The 15,759-nt window shown below is 38.5% G+C and overlaps 2 protein-coding genes and 1 long non-coding RNA gene across 3 annotated transcripts in view; 2 read left to right on the top strand and 1 right to left on the bottom strand.

Annotated features, from left to right (window-relative positions):
* Window positions 1-6,338, bottom strand: part of klhl13 (kelch-like family member 13) — a 42,406-nt gene extending 36,068 nt beyond the window's left edge. The window contains exons 1-2 of the mRNA XM_005735481.2: window positions 6,241-6,338; window positions 4,739-4,811 (exon numbers count right to left, since the gene is read on the bottom strand). Of these exons, the coding sequence (XP_005735538.1) occupies window positions 4,739-4,791 (53 nt within the window). The 5' untranslated portion in view covers window positions 4,792-4,811; window positions 6,241-6,338. The remainder of the gene's footprint in view (window positions 1-4,738; window positions 4,812-6,240) is intronic.
* On the top strand, window positions 5,576-8,153 carry LOC102211030 (uncharacterized). Its single transcript, XR_311792.1, has 3 exons — window positions 5,576-5,656; window positions 6,771-6,882; window positions 7,792-8,153. It is a non-coding gene; the product is annotated as an uncharacterized LOC102211030 (long non-coding RNA).
* A 1,474-nt stretch (window positions 8,154-9,627) lies between these two features.
* The window catches only part of wdr44 (WD repeat domain 44), a 10,976-nt gene continuing 4,844 nt past the window's right edge, over window positions 9,628-15,759 (top strand). The window contains exons 1-10 of the mRNA XM_005735638.1: window positions 9,628-10,153; window positions 10,937-10,970; window positions 12,797-12,874; window positions 13,016-13,616; window positions 13,853-14,001; window positions 14,104-14,199; window positions 14,313-14,449; window positions 14,754-14,837; window positions 14,949-15,055; window positions 15,523-15,685. Of these exons, the coding sequence (XP_005735695.1) occupies window positions 10,077-10,153; window positions 10,937-10,970; window positions 12,797-12,874; window positions 13,016-13,616; window positions 13,853-14,001; window positions 14,104-14,199; window positions 14,313-14,449; window positions 14,754-14,837; window positions 14,949-15,055; window positions 15,523-15,685 (1,526 nt within the window). The 5' untranslated portion in view covers window positions 9,628-10,076. The remainder of the gene's footprint in view (window positions 10,154-10,936; window positions 10,971-12,796; window positions 12,875-13,015; window positions 13,617-13,852; window positions 14,002-14,103; window positions 14,200-14,312; window positions 14,450-14,753; window positions 14,838-14,948; window positions 15,056-15,522; window positions 15,686-15,759) is intronic.

Here is a 15,759-nt window from a genome sequence, read left to right as displayed (position 1 = left end):
TAAATAAATAATAATTTGCTTCTATTATACAGACATTCGACACCCTTTGCGAGGTCTGCTGTGGCAAAACATGGAAGATTAATCGTTTGCTCAACATGTAAATGGGGAATAATCAAACCAGCAGGGGGCTTAGGTCCACGAAGCTTTGATCATCATCCTGTTCTCTATTCAGTATCTAGCCAGTTAAGGCTCCACGATTTGATGTCTGCTGACAAAAATCTATTTTACCAAACAGGAGTCAGAATGTAAATCATTATCTGGAGCCAAGATGGGGTTTCATCTTTCTACCATTATTATCATACGACTGTTTTAGAAATTATTCCAGGTGTAAGCTTATCCCCTACGGAGCCGGAGCAATCTGAAAATTTTGTATTTAACAGCTGTTGTTCAGACAAAACAAAACAAAACAAAAAAACAGCCCTCAAGTTTTTTCATGTATTTTTTTATCGTACTGTTATTGCCTGTTTTGTTTTTTAAAATGGTACACATAATAACAAACTAAAAGATTTTTTGGGGGGGAAAGTAGTTTTAAAAAGTTGAAAAAAAAGACATAAAATGACTTAACACCTGCTCACCCTCAGCTGTTCAGCTGATATTTTTGGCCACTTCAGCTACATTCACCTGCTCCCTAATTCAAAAGGGTCACCACAGCAGGTAGCTTTCTGACACAACCCCAAAGGGATACACATCTGCCCCTGGGATTTAACTGGTAGGTGAATTTGTAAACCACTCCACCATGGAGCCACATTTACTTGGCCACTTATGTTCCCTGCTTGTGGCAAACTAACAGTGAAAATGTACACCTGTATTTTCATCTACACCATAGTTACTGGGTAACCGCACACCCTTGTCTCCCCCTGGAAATGTAACTACATGACTGTGATTGACCTCATCAGTATAATCCTTTCTTCTTATTTCTTCCAACTCCTGTTTCTGCCATGATTTTTTTTTTTTTTTTTGAATGGACTAGATCAACTTAAACAGAAACTTGATTGCAAACCAGTGTTTTGGAGGCAAAGCTGCAGTACAACAGAGACACAACAGCACAAGCATAAATTTTGGCAACGTCACCAGCCCTGTGCGTGGACTACAAAATAGGCTCTCCACAGATTCGACTCGCACAAGTCATAATTAGTCTTAAATCCTTCACCACTCTCTGTGTATCTGAGGTCTGAGTGAGACGTCCACCTAAGATGCTACCTTTGCCATATATGAATATGGAGAATTCAAAACACTTAGCATTACATTTTGTGATTCTTCTAACTCTTTATTTGCCAGAGACTGCGAAAAGCACCGAGAGCCAACCAGAGGCCAATTCCAAAACAGTGTTTTTGTGTGTTAATTAAACTGCAAATCGGTTATATCAGATAGATCATTGCAAAAAATAAAAATTAAAACGTAATATGTCTATGTATGTAATATCTACTTCTTTAAAAATACAACAGTAGCAGCATTTCAAAATAAATCTTTCTTCTCTGTGTTATTTTTGTCTAACCTCAACTCACCATCAGACTGCTGCAGTTTCAAGTGGCCAAGAGTGCACTGTCCCGCTATTACAGGAAAGGCTTCATGTGAAGTGTTCAAGCATAAATTCTTTCTGGTGGCTGATTTTGTGACAAAGTCCCTCTCAGAAAAGATGAATATTTGTCCACTTAATCTGTTCTTGTGTCAAATTTCAGCTACGCTGCATGTGTGTGCAAGCACCCCCTCTGTAGTGGATATTCCTGCATATGACATACAAACCCAGCACTAGCCAAACAATAACATCTTTAAATAGTCTTCTCTCCTCTTGCATTCTGAAATACATATAACGGTCATGACCCTTTTCCTCCTCTCTTCTTCTCCTCAACTGGCGGTGCCATCTGTATTACAACCCCCATCATCACACCTTACGCTGTAACTGGCAGAATGACCTTGCGTCTTAACCAAGGGCAGCAGTCATCGTGCCGCTTCTGTCAAAGCCTGAAGGCTCAGTGCTACACCCATTATTCACAGTCCTATTCTATCACTCTCCTCCAACAGCTGCAAACCCCCACATAATAGAGCTGTCTATGTCAAATGGCAGCAATACAATAATTCCACACCAGTGTAAAGATTTTATTTTACATGAATGAACTGTGAACAGCAAGGTTTCTATGCTAAATACAATTTGATTATTATCCAAAAGCAATTAACCATAGGAGAAGTGAAGTCATGGTGTTTTTAAGCTTCTTTCATTTATTGAACAGGCTTTTCTAAATGTGTTACTGATAGCTTATGCTGTGGAGAGACAGTCAGCAGTCCGCCTTAACTTTACACTCACAACTGTGTTCTCCAACTGCCCATCCATTTGGTGGTGTGTCTCATCCACCTCCACACAGTCTCAGTTCTGTTCTCGAGCGCCTTTTACAGACCATAGCTGTCCAAAGGGAGTTTAACCTACTCAAATTTAACTCAATTTTAATCAAAGAAGTCACGGTTGAGAAACTGGCTGTCTGAACTGGCAGGATTAAAAAAATAAACAACCTCAAATAAATATGAGGAATTAAATTAATCTAATTCCAGCTAAAAGTAACACCAAGGCTGCAGCCAAAGCCAAGGAGGAAGGCTGGGGAAAAATGTCTGCTGTGTAAATTAATAGGCATCAGCATCACCGCCCCATTATTAAAGCAAAGCATATCTGATTAGAACTATAATTATGTGTTCCATTTAAATTTTGTGTTGCTTAGATGCAATCTTATGGCATGTACGACTACTTCACCCTTTTCTTTCAGGTGCGACCCTGCCAATGTTAAACAGTCTTGAAAGCAATTAAAGATCAAATATAAGCATGCTTACAAATCTTTCACAATCTCAACAAGTATTCAAAGCTTCTTCAGTGCTAAACGAAGGCCTTAGGAACAATAAAATACATCTGAAATTGTTTGCTACAGGCTAGAATAAAAAACAACGAGGCAAAGGAAAATGTTCCCTCTCCAGAGAATCAATATTGTCATTGATGTTTTGGAAAGACAAAGGGTTTAGATGCTCTATTAAAAAGACTAGATGCTCTCTATCTACACATCAAAATATTTTTTGGTAAAAGTGGTTGACCAGTTAATCAGGCCTTTAAATGCAAACATCTGTTACCTGGAAAATAAGCAGCTCTGAAGCTTTTTAGAGATAGAACTGAAATTACCATGACTCAGTTGGCTCACTTAAACTTTGTTTTTGTAGCATGCATTATTCAGGAAGTTAAAATTACTCCCTATTTTACCTGGATAAGTTACTTTTATCGATAGTGAAATGCTGGTGCTAAGACACCAAAGATGATCAATTTTCAAGTTCAATAAAAGTGGTCACTACCTTAATAATACTTAGGTTGTATTATTGTAGGGTCTTTAACTTGCAATATAAAGCGCCTGATGTTATGATTTGGCGCTATATAAAAAAAATTTTCATTGACTTTAACTGAAATTGAGTTGAATTGAATCAGATCAGGCAGAGCATCCAGCCTAAAATGTGTGCCAAATCAAACATGTGGTGTGGTGAACCCTCGGGAAATAAGGGACCAGCTGAAAGTACCTTCTTCTTCTATACCTGCTATGAAATTGTTGTCTTCTATCAGTGATCTCAACAGAAACGTGCACATCTTAATTCTATTAGTACCACATCAAAGAGCTGTAGCAGTTATGAAACCGAGAGTGAAACCGCAACACAAATACCAACAGTTTTGGTGCACAGTTTGACTTCCTTATCTCTTCATCTATCGCTTTTGCTTAAAATGAAAGTTATAAGCTACAAAGGCAAAAGATGAACAGTAAATCTACAAAAAGCTCCGACTTCTTATATAAATCTCTTTAACACCTATCCATTCAAATCAGTAGGTATTGTGCCGTCTTAATCCAACAACAGTGGAAGAAGCTAAAATGAGGACAAAAGACTAATTCTGTCATCTCTGCATGCATGAGTGTCACTATTGGTTTTAAAATAGTTATGCCCGTCTCTAACTTTAAGTCCCACCAGGAACCGAAAACAGAGGGCACCATCCACCACAGTTATACCCAGTGTTGGTCCATATTAGGTCACATCAAGTTGAGTCAAATGACTCAGCTTGATGAGTCATTTGACTCAACTTGATGGGGATAAAAAACAAAAACAAAAAACAAAGACAAAACAAAACAAAGAAACTGCTTGTTTTCAATTATTACCAAGTCCAGTTATAAATGCCATTAAAATCCAATTTGAGTATATATAGAAAAGTATGAAATAACTATGAGTATGTGAAAATACTGTTTGTTTAGTGAGAAATAAGCCACTATTACACACAGGCTACTCAGGCAAGATGTAAAAGGTAAAGTACTGGAGAACAAAATAATATATTAGAGTCACTGGAGAGGCTCAGGGGTTTTAGCAGTATTTTTCAGTCCTGGCCTATGTATACTAATGCATTAATACTTTAATTCCTTAACATGTAATAAATACTACTTAATTAACACCAGGTAGAAGCCATTCCTATCCAGAATTTAAACCAAGCATTACCTACAGTTTAAAAATGGCCCACCATCAATTCTCTATTGGAAGATGCTTTTTTTTAAAATGACTGATTTTGGCTGGTTACATTTAATATTATTCTAAGAGAAGGAAAAGAAAATCTTAAACATTGCTTACACTGTATGTTAAACATTCCTTAATTTTTGGTAAGTTTTGTGAGCAAAATATAAAATTCATAGGCATATTAATAAAAACAAAAATGCAAGATGAGGCCGCATTACCATACCTATCGTGCAGTCCGACGGGCATCGTCTCCCCTCTGTGTATAGGGTGCTCCATACCCTCGCCAAAAACCACACCTCAAAAGCAAAATATTTGTGTTAAAACCCTTCTCCAAGAAGCACATACATTATGGCATTTTCTGAACTCCAGAAAATGCCATAATACTTTTTTTAATTAGGTGATTTTTAATTCAGCACTTTTAGGAAAGTTTTGACAGTATTAACAGCATTTTTAAACTGAACTTACGTTATCATGTTTTAAAGTTTGCACACTTTAACGAGCCAGTTTAAGAAAGCTTCTCCAGCAAGGCATTGATCTTTTCTTAATCCACTTTACCCCATGTCAGCTGACACAAACATTCAGTTACATGGCAATGCACCATCTGAACGCTTATTCTCCTCAACTGAGATGTACCACACACACACACACACACACAAATCCCTCATATAGTTTCACCTTAGACGATATTAAACTTACATTAACATCTTAAATAATTGGTAGTAACAAAGTGCGTGTGCATGCATGTTACTTTGTAGCTGAAAGCTGAAATAGATTGACAGAAGGGTGAATAGGTGTTTCTTTGACCCCATCCGCTGCTAAAATGTTACAGTTACATCACAACTTGTTGCTTTACACTGAACTAGGCTAATTAATGCTAAATATAGCTCCAGTCTATGTTACTTGAGAGAACAATCTTCGTGCTCGTTTAAAATATAGCAGCATCACCTTTAAAATAAGAAAAGATGAGCAAACTGTCATCGCGATTGTTTCAAAAGCTTAGCTCAAAAGTTTTTGATATTTGAGAAGTTTTCCTAAAACTTTGATTCCCTCTGTTTAAGAATTAATTTAGTGACAGGGTTTAATTTGGGACGAACGTTTGTCACCACAAAGTGCCGAGCTGTCGGAGAGACGTGTGGAGAAGGTGAGGTTAGTCCTTTTAAAGCTCAAGGTTTGATATCGTGATGTATGGGAGAGAAACTAAAACTGACTTTGTTCCTAGCAAAGGCTTCAGGCTCCTATCTTTAAACACGTCTGTCTCCATTAGCCGGACTGCGACAGCTGTTCAGACTTAACAGACAAGGCAACCAAATGGGAGCTTTGCTCATTTTCTGGCCATGTTTGACTCCATACTGTCGGTACACCTCCGGTGGGAACAGGCTAATGCTAACTAGCTAGGCTAACCCTATCGTTAACATTTGCTAGCTTAAAATAACATCAAATCACGACAGTCGACTTTGTGGTTGTCGCGTAAGTTTCTCTTAAGCAATCTTCCCATAGCGACATTAGCTTAACCAGTGACGGCGCAAAGGACTGTGGTCCTAATATAAGTTAGTTGGTTTAGTTATTAGTTGGTCTGGTTGGTTGGTTGATCTACCACCACCAACAGATGCCTATGGCTAACTGACAACCCGGTATGTGTTGAGCTTAATATACTACGTATAACATATTCATTAATGTAGGCAGTTTAACTATACTCTGCAAAGTTTTATAAAGCATATTCCATACCTTCCACAACGATATAGCGTTACCTTGCGTCCTTGTTTTCCTCCCAAGCCCTCAAATCCACTTATACCCCTGAAGCCTCCTTCCTAGTTTTATCCAATGCAGTTGTAGCTTACTAGGAAAGCCGGAGTATCCACACTTTCCATTGGCGGAAGAGTATGGCAATCTTCTCTCATTGGCTTAAAACTTCCGTTACTAAATAATGGTTTTAAGACAGCTTTTTTTATTTGAAGCACCTGGACACTGAAATGCCTGGATAATACTTTGTGAGGTGAACCATAGCCTTCCATTTAAAAACATTCGTGAGCTATATTCATAATGAAAAGTATCACATGTTGGAAATTAGTGAGACAGGGACGCACATAAAGTATGATAATTAGGTTGGTTATTTATTTATTTATTTATTTAGTTTACAAAAGCAGAAGTCTGAATTTGGAGTTTGAATATTGTGGTAAATCAAGTGGAAATTTCAAGATGAGCTAATGTGAGAGGCTAATGTTGTTGAAATATGGAAGTGATTTGTTTTTTCACAGGTACAGCAGAGACCGGTGTTCCTGCTGCCCAATGACATTCCAGCTCAAACAGCAAAAATTAAAAGGACTCTGACAAATAAATAAGACAACACATACCTCATTTATCCCAAAGGTCAGGAATTTCTTTTTTTTTACACCATGTAAAGTTAACTAGAAAAAAAACAAATAAATATGTTAAATAAAATTAAATAAAATATAACAACAATACATAAAAATATTTTAATTAGTTTTTACTATTGAAAAAAGTAAAAGATGGATCAATTCTGCAATGAAAATGACCAAATAGACAAACAATAGCCACATTTGTTCAAGTATGTAAATCATTTTAAAAGACATAAATGTATTTTTGAATGACAGGCTACCTGTAAAATATGTTTGGCTTTTTTGTACTTTTTTAAAGTACAAAAAAACTTTGAGTCTTTGATGAGTCTTGTGACTTTGTCTTGTGACTCAGAGATCCTCTTCTGCATGCCTTGGTTGTAATGGGTGGTTATTTGAGTTAACAGCTACAGTCTACAATGACAAAATGTGTAAAAGATAATGTATGCATTCATTAAAATGCACTCAGATTCTCCAATAATCACCTTTCTGCAACCTCCACCTTTTCATACTCTTGAATAATCCATTAGATTGTAGTCTTATTATCAATCAGCTGATGCATTGATCTGGAACAAAGAGCGCTTTGATTGCAAATGAAAACACTTCAGTCTGTGGTGATTTTTCCGTACCTCATTCACTGTGCCTGTCGCAGCATGTGAGAAAGAATGAGCGGGGCATAGAGCGGCTAACATATGAGCGTGTAACTTAAATGAGTTTTTCAATGGATTTATTAAGCACTACAATTTAATTACACTTTCTAGTATACTTAACAATACCCCTGCACTAATTACTGATCAGTAACCGTGTATAGTGTGGGGGAAATGATTGTTTGAGAAATGCTGAGTATGATCAAAAGAGCACCATTCCTACATTCAAGCACAGAGGTGAAAACATTATGCTTTTGGTTATTTTTCTGCTAAAGGTACAGGACGACTTCACCACATTGAGGGACCAATGAGCAGGACCATGTACAATAAAATCTTGGACAATACCCTTGTTTGCTCACCCAGAACACTAAAGATGGGTCAAGGATGACTTTTCCAGCATGGCAGTAGCCAAAACCAAGGCAACAAAGAAGCACATTAAGATTATGGAGTAGCTTAGCCACTCTCCAAACTCTCTCAGTCCTATAGAAAATTGGTGGAGGGAGCTGAACCTTTGAGTTTCCAAGTTGCAGCCAAGAAACCTAAAAAAGTTTCTGTAAAGAGGAGCGGGCCGAAATCCCTCCTCAGATGTGCACAAACCTGGTGACCAACTACAAAAAAACTTCTTACCACCATGCTTGCTAACAAGGGTTTCTCCAGCAAGTACTAAATCATGTTTTGATTGGGGCTCAAATACTTACTTCACTGAATGATATGCAAATCATCTTATAATTTTTATGTAATGTTTTCTTTCTGGGTTCTTGATTAAAATCCTCCTCTATCCTTTCTCTCTCAGTTAAAATAAAACTGCCATCAAATTTGGAGACTGTTCATTTCTTTGTAAGTGAAGATCAAAATAATTATTTCCATCACTGTATCCTGGTCACATTTATTTAGCCGTTTTTCTGGTGACCTTACATATAATAATGTTATTCTAACTAATAATTAAGATATAATTATTATGTCTGTGTGTCTGCTTAAAACAACCAAATGTCAGCAAGGCTCTAAACTGCTCATTAGTGGAAAAGTCACATGCAGTTTGCATACAAACCAAATCTGCCATGATGCAACTATACATGCTGCAGAGAGCTAACTCCCATCTAAAAAAAATGGCTGCATGCAGAGGATCACTTCCTTTGATTTCTCAAATTAAAATGATCCAGCTCTTCTCTCTGCTGAGAGAAAAGCGATAAGAAATGTCAGTAAACATGTATACCATTTCATGGGTTACTGACAGAGATTAGTCAGTGCTATGTCTGATTTGGTGATGTGCAGCACAGAAGCTCCAAGGACTTTCAATGCCGGCGAGCTACAAAAATACTCTGACACTTCTGCAGTGGCAGTGAATTTATTAGTGATAGGCAGGAAGAGTACAGAGCACCAGTGGATGATTGTGTGGCGTGTTCTGTGAAGAAACGGCAAAATGATGAGATTTTCTGTCAATTAGGCGTTGCAAGCCCAGTGTACTTGCCTGTGGTCTGCTTTGGGAGCTGGTGACATGAACAGAATCACTGAAAAGGCTAACCTGGCATTTGCAGAGACTTTTGAAACTGTGGTGAAGATGTGGTGTCAGTGAGCAAACTTTAAACTCCATGGATAATCCTGTCCCCCTCTGCACCACTGACAGGCAGCGGATCACCTTTTCCAACAGACTGTTTCGGCTCCACTGCCACAAGGACAGATATAAGAAATCTCTCAGACCAAATGCTACCTGCCTCTATAATTCAAAAATGTCTGTCAGAGAATCATCTGCCAGATACACTAATAATAATAATAATTTCTCAAATATGGGTTAAACAAACTGTTGCTCTAATCATGATCATATCATCCTGAGTGGATTATTTAGGAACCAAAAACTACACCTTGCTGCTAGACCAACTAATACACTCTACTCCACCTGATCAGTGGCTGTTATTCTCTTGGTTTTTCAGTGAGTATTGTAATGTATACAGTAATTTTATAAAACGGCACTCATATTAGTGAAGTAAAATGAGTGAGAGTTAAAAGATTGAAAAAAAGGATTTAGCAACCAAGTTGTTCCATTCAGATTCCAGTCCAGAAGGTGGCAGTATTAGCCGTAAAAGCTGTTCTCCAACCGCCATTGAAAAAGAAGAAGAAACAAGAGGGCGCCTGTGCCCCTCCCTTGCTTCGTTAGGATGTATTTTTTTGTGTAGCTGGTTTGTTTATGACGCGGTTCTCTGGTTCTGTTAGCTTGACAGCTTATCAAGTGTGTAATGTTGTGAAAAAGCATAACAAAAAACTCGCTTGTGGCGTTTTTTTCGGTCGATACTGTGCTTTGTGCAAGATAGATCTAAAAGAGGGTCAGGGTTAGTTAGCATTAAGTGCTGCTTAGTCGTTCGACAGGATTACATTTGTTAGCTGCAGCGTAATGTTGGACCGGAAAGTTGTTATTTGACGACTCCCGGGCTCGGGCAATGGAATATCAGTGTTAACATAGAGGACGTTACAAGCGCATATGTAATACCTTTCAGTCATTGGCAGGTTAGGCTTATACACAGCTGCCTGGAAACTAGGCTAGCTAGCGAACTACATTGACGTTAGCATGGCGTCAGATACAAGTGACACGGAGGAATTCTATGATGCTCCAGAGGACCCCAATTTTACTCCGTCTCCACAAGTGTAAGAAAAGACGTTTTGCAAATATTACTTTTGAAAACGGTGTTAAATTGCTTGTTTTTTCTTGTCTCATATATATCTAGCTAGCGTAGTATTGACAGCTAACGTTAGATTTGCAAAATGGCCATTCTTTCATGAAAAGCATGAACTCAAGCTGCTTCAAAGCCAGGTCATGTGCCGTGTGCAAAATACGACCCAGTCTGTTTTGTATTTAGATGCCGAATATTAATTGTATGCTGTCATACAGTGCTTGTGTTCACCAGCTATTCAGTGCAGGTACAGGAGAGTCTAACCCTCAAAACACTCACAAGTCACATGATGACAGTAGGATTTGGACTGAAGGAACAGGTTTCTTATCAAAGCTGAAACCACAATGCAAATTTACAGTTTTCATCCAAAACATAGCTTGTTGGAATAAAAAAAAAAACCGACTGAAGGTAGCAGTAGCTTACAAAACAGTATTTTTGTATGATCCGCTGTATGACAGCTCGATTAGAGATTAATAATGTAATGTAACTTTTAAAGATGCATTTTGTGTCCGCTTAAAAGCAAGCGGTTACTGAACCACTCTGTAAATGTTTAAAGTGTGTGCTCTGTTGCTTCTATTATTTCTTCTGATCAAAAGTTATATATGGGGTAAAAGTTATTTAATTCATTGTCTCAACTGCTTAGGTGACAGGTAAAATTATAAAAAGTTAGATTTTTGTGTTGTATTTGTTTGTTTTTTTCTCTGCTTTATAAGTTTAGCCTATATCAGTTTTAAACCACGTGTTTTGTGTTTCTTAGGTCTCCCGCAAAGTTCGTCATTCCTTCACCTCAGGTATGTTTATTTAAATCTAGGCACTGTTGAAACAAGGTGTCACGGGTTGTGCTGAGTTGCTCTTGGAATGATTACTCTATAGTTCAAAGTAATATGGCAACAAAATAGTGACTTTTTGATTTTTCAAATTCATATATATATGCGCACGCACACACACATAAAACACTATTAGTTTGTAGCTTGTCTATACTTTTCCTGTCTCTGAATGACCTTTGGGAAGGGGTGACTACAGTAAAAAACAAAAAACATAGAGATCTATGTATTTTCCAGTTATGTTTATTAATCTTGCTTTATCCATGTTCATCCCTATGAAAGGTGCAGATTTTTTCCTATACCTTGGTGATCGTGTGTAAACGGCTATGAGCAATACCGTTCCTAAACACCTTTGTGTACTAATTGTACAAGGTCCCCTCCAAGCTCATGGCGATGTAATGTTTTTTTGACAACTACCTTTATGTTACCGCTCAGTGAAATTTGCATTACTTTGTATGTTTGTTTGTTTTTTTTGTTTTTTGCATGACCTTGCAAAAAAATTTTGCATTTCATCTGACTCATCGTAAAAGGCTTTACTGTTTTATGATGTGGTGTCATGTGGTATTCTAGACTGCTGCTGGTTGTGACAGCAGTGAGAGTCAGGACACCCTCAGCTGTATATGTACTTATGACTGCAGAGTTCGGTTAGAGTTCGTTGCTGTCAAGACTTGTTTTTTACAGTTATGGCTGTGACAAGTTTTAGTGGTGCAACATTGATTATTCACAGTGTGTGTGTGTGTGTGTGTGTGTGTGTGTGTGTGTACTGATTGTGTTGTTCCTGCTCCTGATCCATCATTATTATAATGTTTGTCCAGGATGAACATTGCAACTGACCAGTCACATTGTTGTCATGTCATAGCTTTGGAATGCGGAGGAAAAAGAAAAAAATGCCAATGTTTATATAAAAATCCTTTCTGGAGTAAATTGTGGGCATTTCAAATATTTTCCTTTTTATTTTATGAATTATGACAAATATGCTATTAAGTTACATTTGCCAAATTTAGGTTATTTGGTTTTCTTGTGATAGTTTTTAATGGCGTTTTTAAAGAAGATAACTTCTTGCCTCATGCTAACTGAATGCTCAGACAATGTGTTTGGTCATTTGCAATTTTGATTCTGAACCAACATTGTTATGATGTTAGTTACATGTTAGATGATGCTGATAGCTGTCAAGGATAAGAGTTTAATGCTACTGTATGTTGGTAGTATGACACATTTGTCACTGAAGACCTGATCTGGGCCAACAAACACCCGAACTTTTCAAATGGGTCATCAGGAATGCAAAGCAGGAGAAAACAAGTTACTGCAATGAAATGCACAAATAATTGCAAGGAAAAACAAAAATAATATATATGCTATTGCAAGGTGATGCAAACGTTAAAGACAACAATCGCCTGACCTCACTCCATGCAGGAAATGGGACCAAAATAGGAGAGCGGTATACACATTTTGAGTGGTAACAAGATGTAGACATTACTTTCAATCTAGAAAAGCCATTTGTTATATCATAAGCTGGCAGTTACACAAGGAAATTAATATAATGGTAAACAAAGAATTATTACATAACATAACCTCCAAGACTGTGTTGATGAATATCATAAGATAGATAAACAATTCATCTCTAGGTTTCCATTTGTGTGGATACGCCTGAATAACTGTAATTTAGCTGTCATGTTACTGTTGATATTTCTCCTGTGTGTGTGTGTGTGTGTGTGTGTGTGTGTGTGTGTGTGTGTGTATTGTAAGTACATGTTGGTAAATGGTCTATATGTTTGTTTGTTTTTTCGAAACAGCTTTTGCACAGTTCAGTAAACGTTGCGCAAGATTTGAGCTGTGCCACTTCTGAGACTCAGCAAGATGATTCGTTACAGGTATGTTTCTCTAGTCTCATCCTTGTTTAGAGTTTTGTTTTAAGTTCTGTGCAAAGAGAAACACATTTTCTTAGAGATGAGCTATAACGTAAGAAAATAGATGTTGTATTGCTAAATCGACTGTGTTTTCTCTTCTTTTAGATCATTGATAGTATCATCGAAGAGAGTCAAAAGGGAGACGTAGGTGAGGTGGCTCAGCTGTTAGATCAGCTGCATGTTGATGTAGCAGCCGAGCCAAATGAGCAGAATAATGGTGACAGGCTCCCTGGGGAGCTGGCTGTGCCAGCTGTTGAACCCCAGCTTGTCGAGAGGCCAGAGGAACAACGGAATAGCATAGTATCAAACGGCGAGTGCTCTATACCTGCTCTCGAGCCCACAGGTCTCCCAGGGCCATCAGCTGGCTCACAAGAACATGTTCAGCCTCCAGACATCACCAGCACCATAGGACAGAGTCAGCCCAGCCTGTCTGTTGCGGTTGCAGAAGGTGGTCAGGAGCCAAGACCGGCTGACATCTTAGACCAGGTTCCCTTGACTGACAGGCCAGCTGACTCGGACTCCTCTGGGTCTTTAAAACCTCAGCAGTTCACAGTGGAGCCAGACATTGTAGCTAGCACAAAGAAGCCTCCTCCCTCACGCCCACCCCCTCCAAGCGGGGGTCCTCCTGCAAGACCTCCGCCACCATCTCGGCCGAAATTACCTACCAAGAAGTCACAGGAGTGTGTTAGGCCAAGTGGGCTGGAAGGTAGGCAATACAGTGCGATTTTTAATGGGTCTCAATGTCAAATATGTTGCATCAATCCAGTGTGGGATTTTAAACTGTTACCTTTTACTAAACAAGTGTTAAAATGTCTTTATCTTTTATGTATGTCTATGTACTTATCTGCCACATCATATGAATCACACTAACATAAAGCAGACAGAAAAAGAAGACCGGTTTTTCTTATGAAGGTTTTTTGTTGTGTTGCGTGATTTTTCCAGTGTCTGCTGTCAGTGTGGTCTGCAGTGATTCTCTGGAGCCATCAGGCCTCCTGTCTCCTGGCAGCACTGTGAGGAGTCTAACCAAAGAGCTGCAGCATTCCTTGGATCTGGCCAGTGCTACCAGTGGAGACAAGGTGGTGACGGCACAGGTGAGTGAGGCTCAGACCTCTTTTTGGTGCTAAAAAAGGAATTTAAATATTGTGCAGTAATTTCTATTTTATTTATTTATTATTTTTATTATTTATTTTTAGGAAAATGAAGATGAACAGACCTCATCTCAGAGCGGAGGACAGACCCCAGGCCCTCAACGTCCTCGGTCAAATTCTGGCAGAGAACTGACAGATGAAGTAAGAGTCAGTTTTTGTGTGTGCTTTAGTCCAAGCCACAACCTAAAATCGACACATTCCTGGCACCGGTCGTCATTGCAACAAAAATATGCTTGTGGGCATCTTAAAAACAGGAAATCTTGGCCAGTGTGATGATCAAGAATTTAGACACTGGGGAAGAAATTCCTCTAATTCAGGCGGAGGAGAAACTTCCTGCTGGGATCAACCCTCTCACTCTGCACATTATGAGGAGGACCAAGGAGTACATCACGTAAGCAGAACATTATTTACGTGGGTTAGCTCAAGTTGCTGTTGTCAAATTTAATTTAAAACTGTTCAAATCACAGCTTATTAAACAAGTCAATGAGGGAAAGATTAGGGTGAAGCCAAACACTTGACCTTCAGATCAGATTCTCAGAAAAGGTTTTCCCTGTTGAGGGAATAAGTTGATTACAATGGGTTGCACTGATATTGCTCACATAAGTTTCCCATGGAAAACATGGTTAAGCTTTATCATCTAAAACAAGAACCTGGTAAAGTTTCGAGACGACGCTGATATATTTTTGGCTTTGCAGGAATGATGCAGCACAGTCAGATGATGATGAGAAGACTCAGACTCCAATGACAGACACAGACGGTGGAAAACTAAAACAGAGAACGTAAGGACTAGTGGTTTTTGGTTGCCTTTTGCTGAAACTTAGTGTATTTCCCTCTTTCACAACATCATCTAATTTAAAGTATATTAATGGTTTGTTGGTATTTCTGACCAGGACCCAGTTAAAAAAATTCCTCGGCAAGTCGGTGAAGAAGGCCAAGCATCTGGCTGAGGAGTACGGAGAGAAGGCAGTCAACAAAGTGAAAAGTGTTCGTGATGAAGGTAAAAAAAAAAAAAAGAGAAGGAAGTGAAAGGATGTTGTGCAGAGGCAGTTGTATTTTTTTTTTAAAAAACCATACAGCCTATATTCATGTTCCTGTGGATAACTTACTAAACATTACAAGAAAGTGTCCTGTCCAACTACAACCCTAGTTGTCGGTATAACAAGTTGTGTGCACACACCATTTTTAGTGTGTGCTTTTTTTTAAGCACCATAAAGGAAAAAAATGCATTAAAAATACAGTTTTCTTGAACACAAGAAAATAAATAGTCTTTGACTCTGTCTCAGTTGTACGTGTTCACTATTAGAGCTCTGACTATTATCACAGAACCCCTATGAGTCCAAGAGTGCAGAAATATGGACCTGGTAATGAGCATAATGGGTCTGACTTTAAGAATATCCCAAATGCCAACACAGGCTTGTGAAATAACCCTGATACACTTCTTCTTTTTGTTTATCCTACGCTCAGTCTTCCATACAGATCAGGATGATCCATCATCGAGCGACGATGAGGGTATGCCTTACACCAGGCAGGCCAAGTTCAAGGCAGCGCATAGCTTCAAGGGTCCCTTTGACTTTGACCAGATTAAGGTTGTGCAGGACCTCAGTGGAGAGCACATGGTGGGATTATTGTACCATGTTATTTTATGCACTGACACACTGTGCTACTACATGCTTGTATTAAGAGATGTTTGTTTGCTTGTGT

The sequence above is a fragment of the Pundamilia nyererei genome, unplaced genomic scaffold (genome assembly GCF_000239375.1).
Source record: "Pundamilia nyererei isolate P.nyererei 1_Seehausen unplaced genomic scaffold, PunNye1.0 scaffold00064, whole genome shotgun sequence".
Taxonomy (NCBI): domain Eukaryota; kingdom Metazoa; phylum Chordata; class Actinopteri; order Cichliformes; family Cichlidae; genus Pundamilia; species Pundamilia nyererei.
Note: the sequence above shows the minus strand (reverse complement) of the source record. Positions and strands in the feature narration are given on the sequence as shown.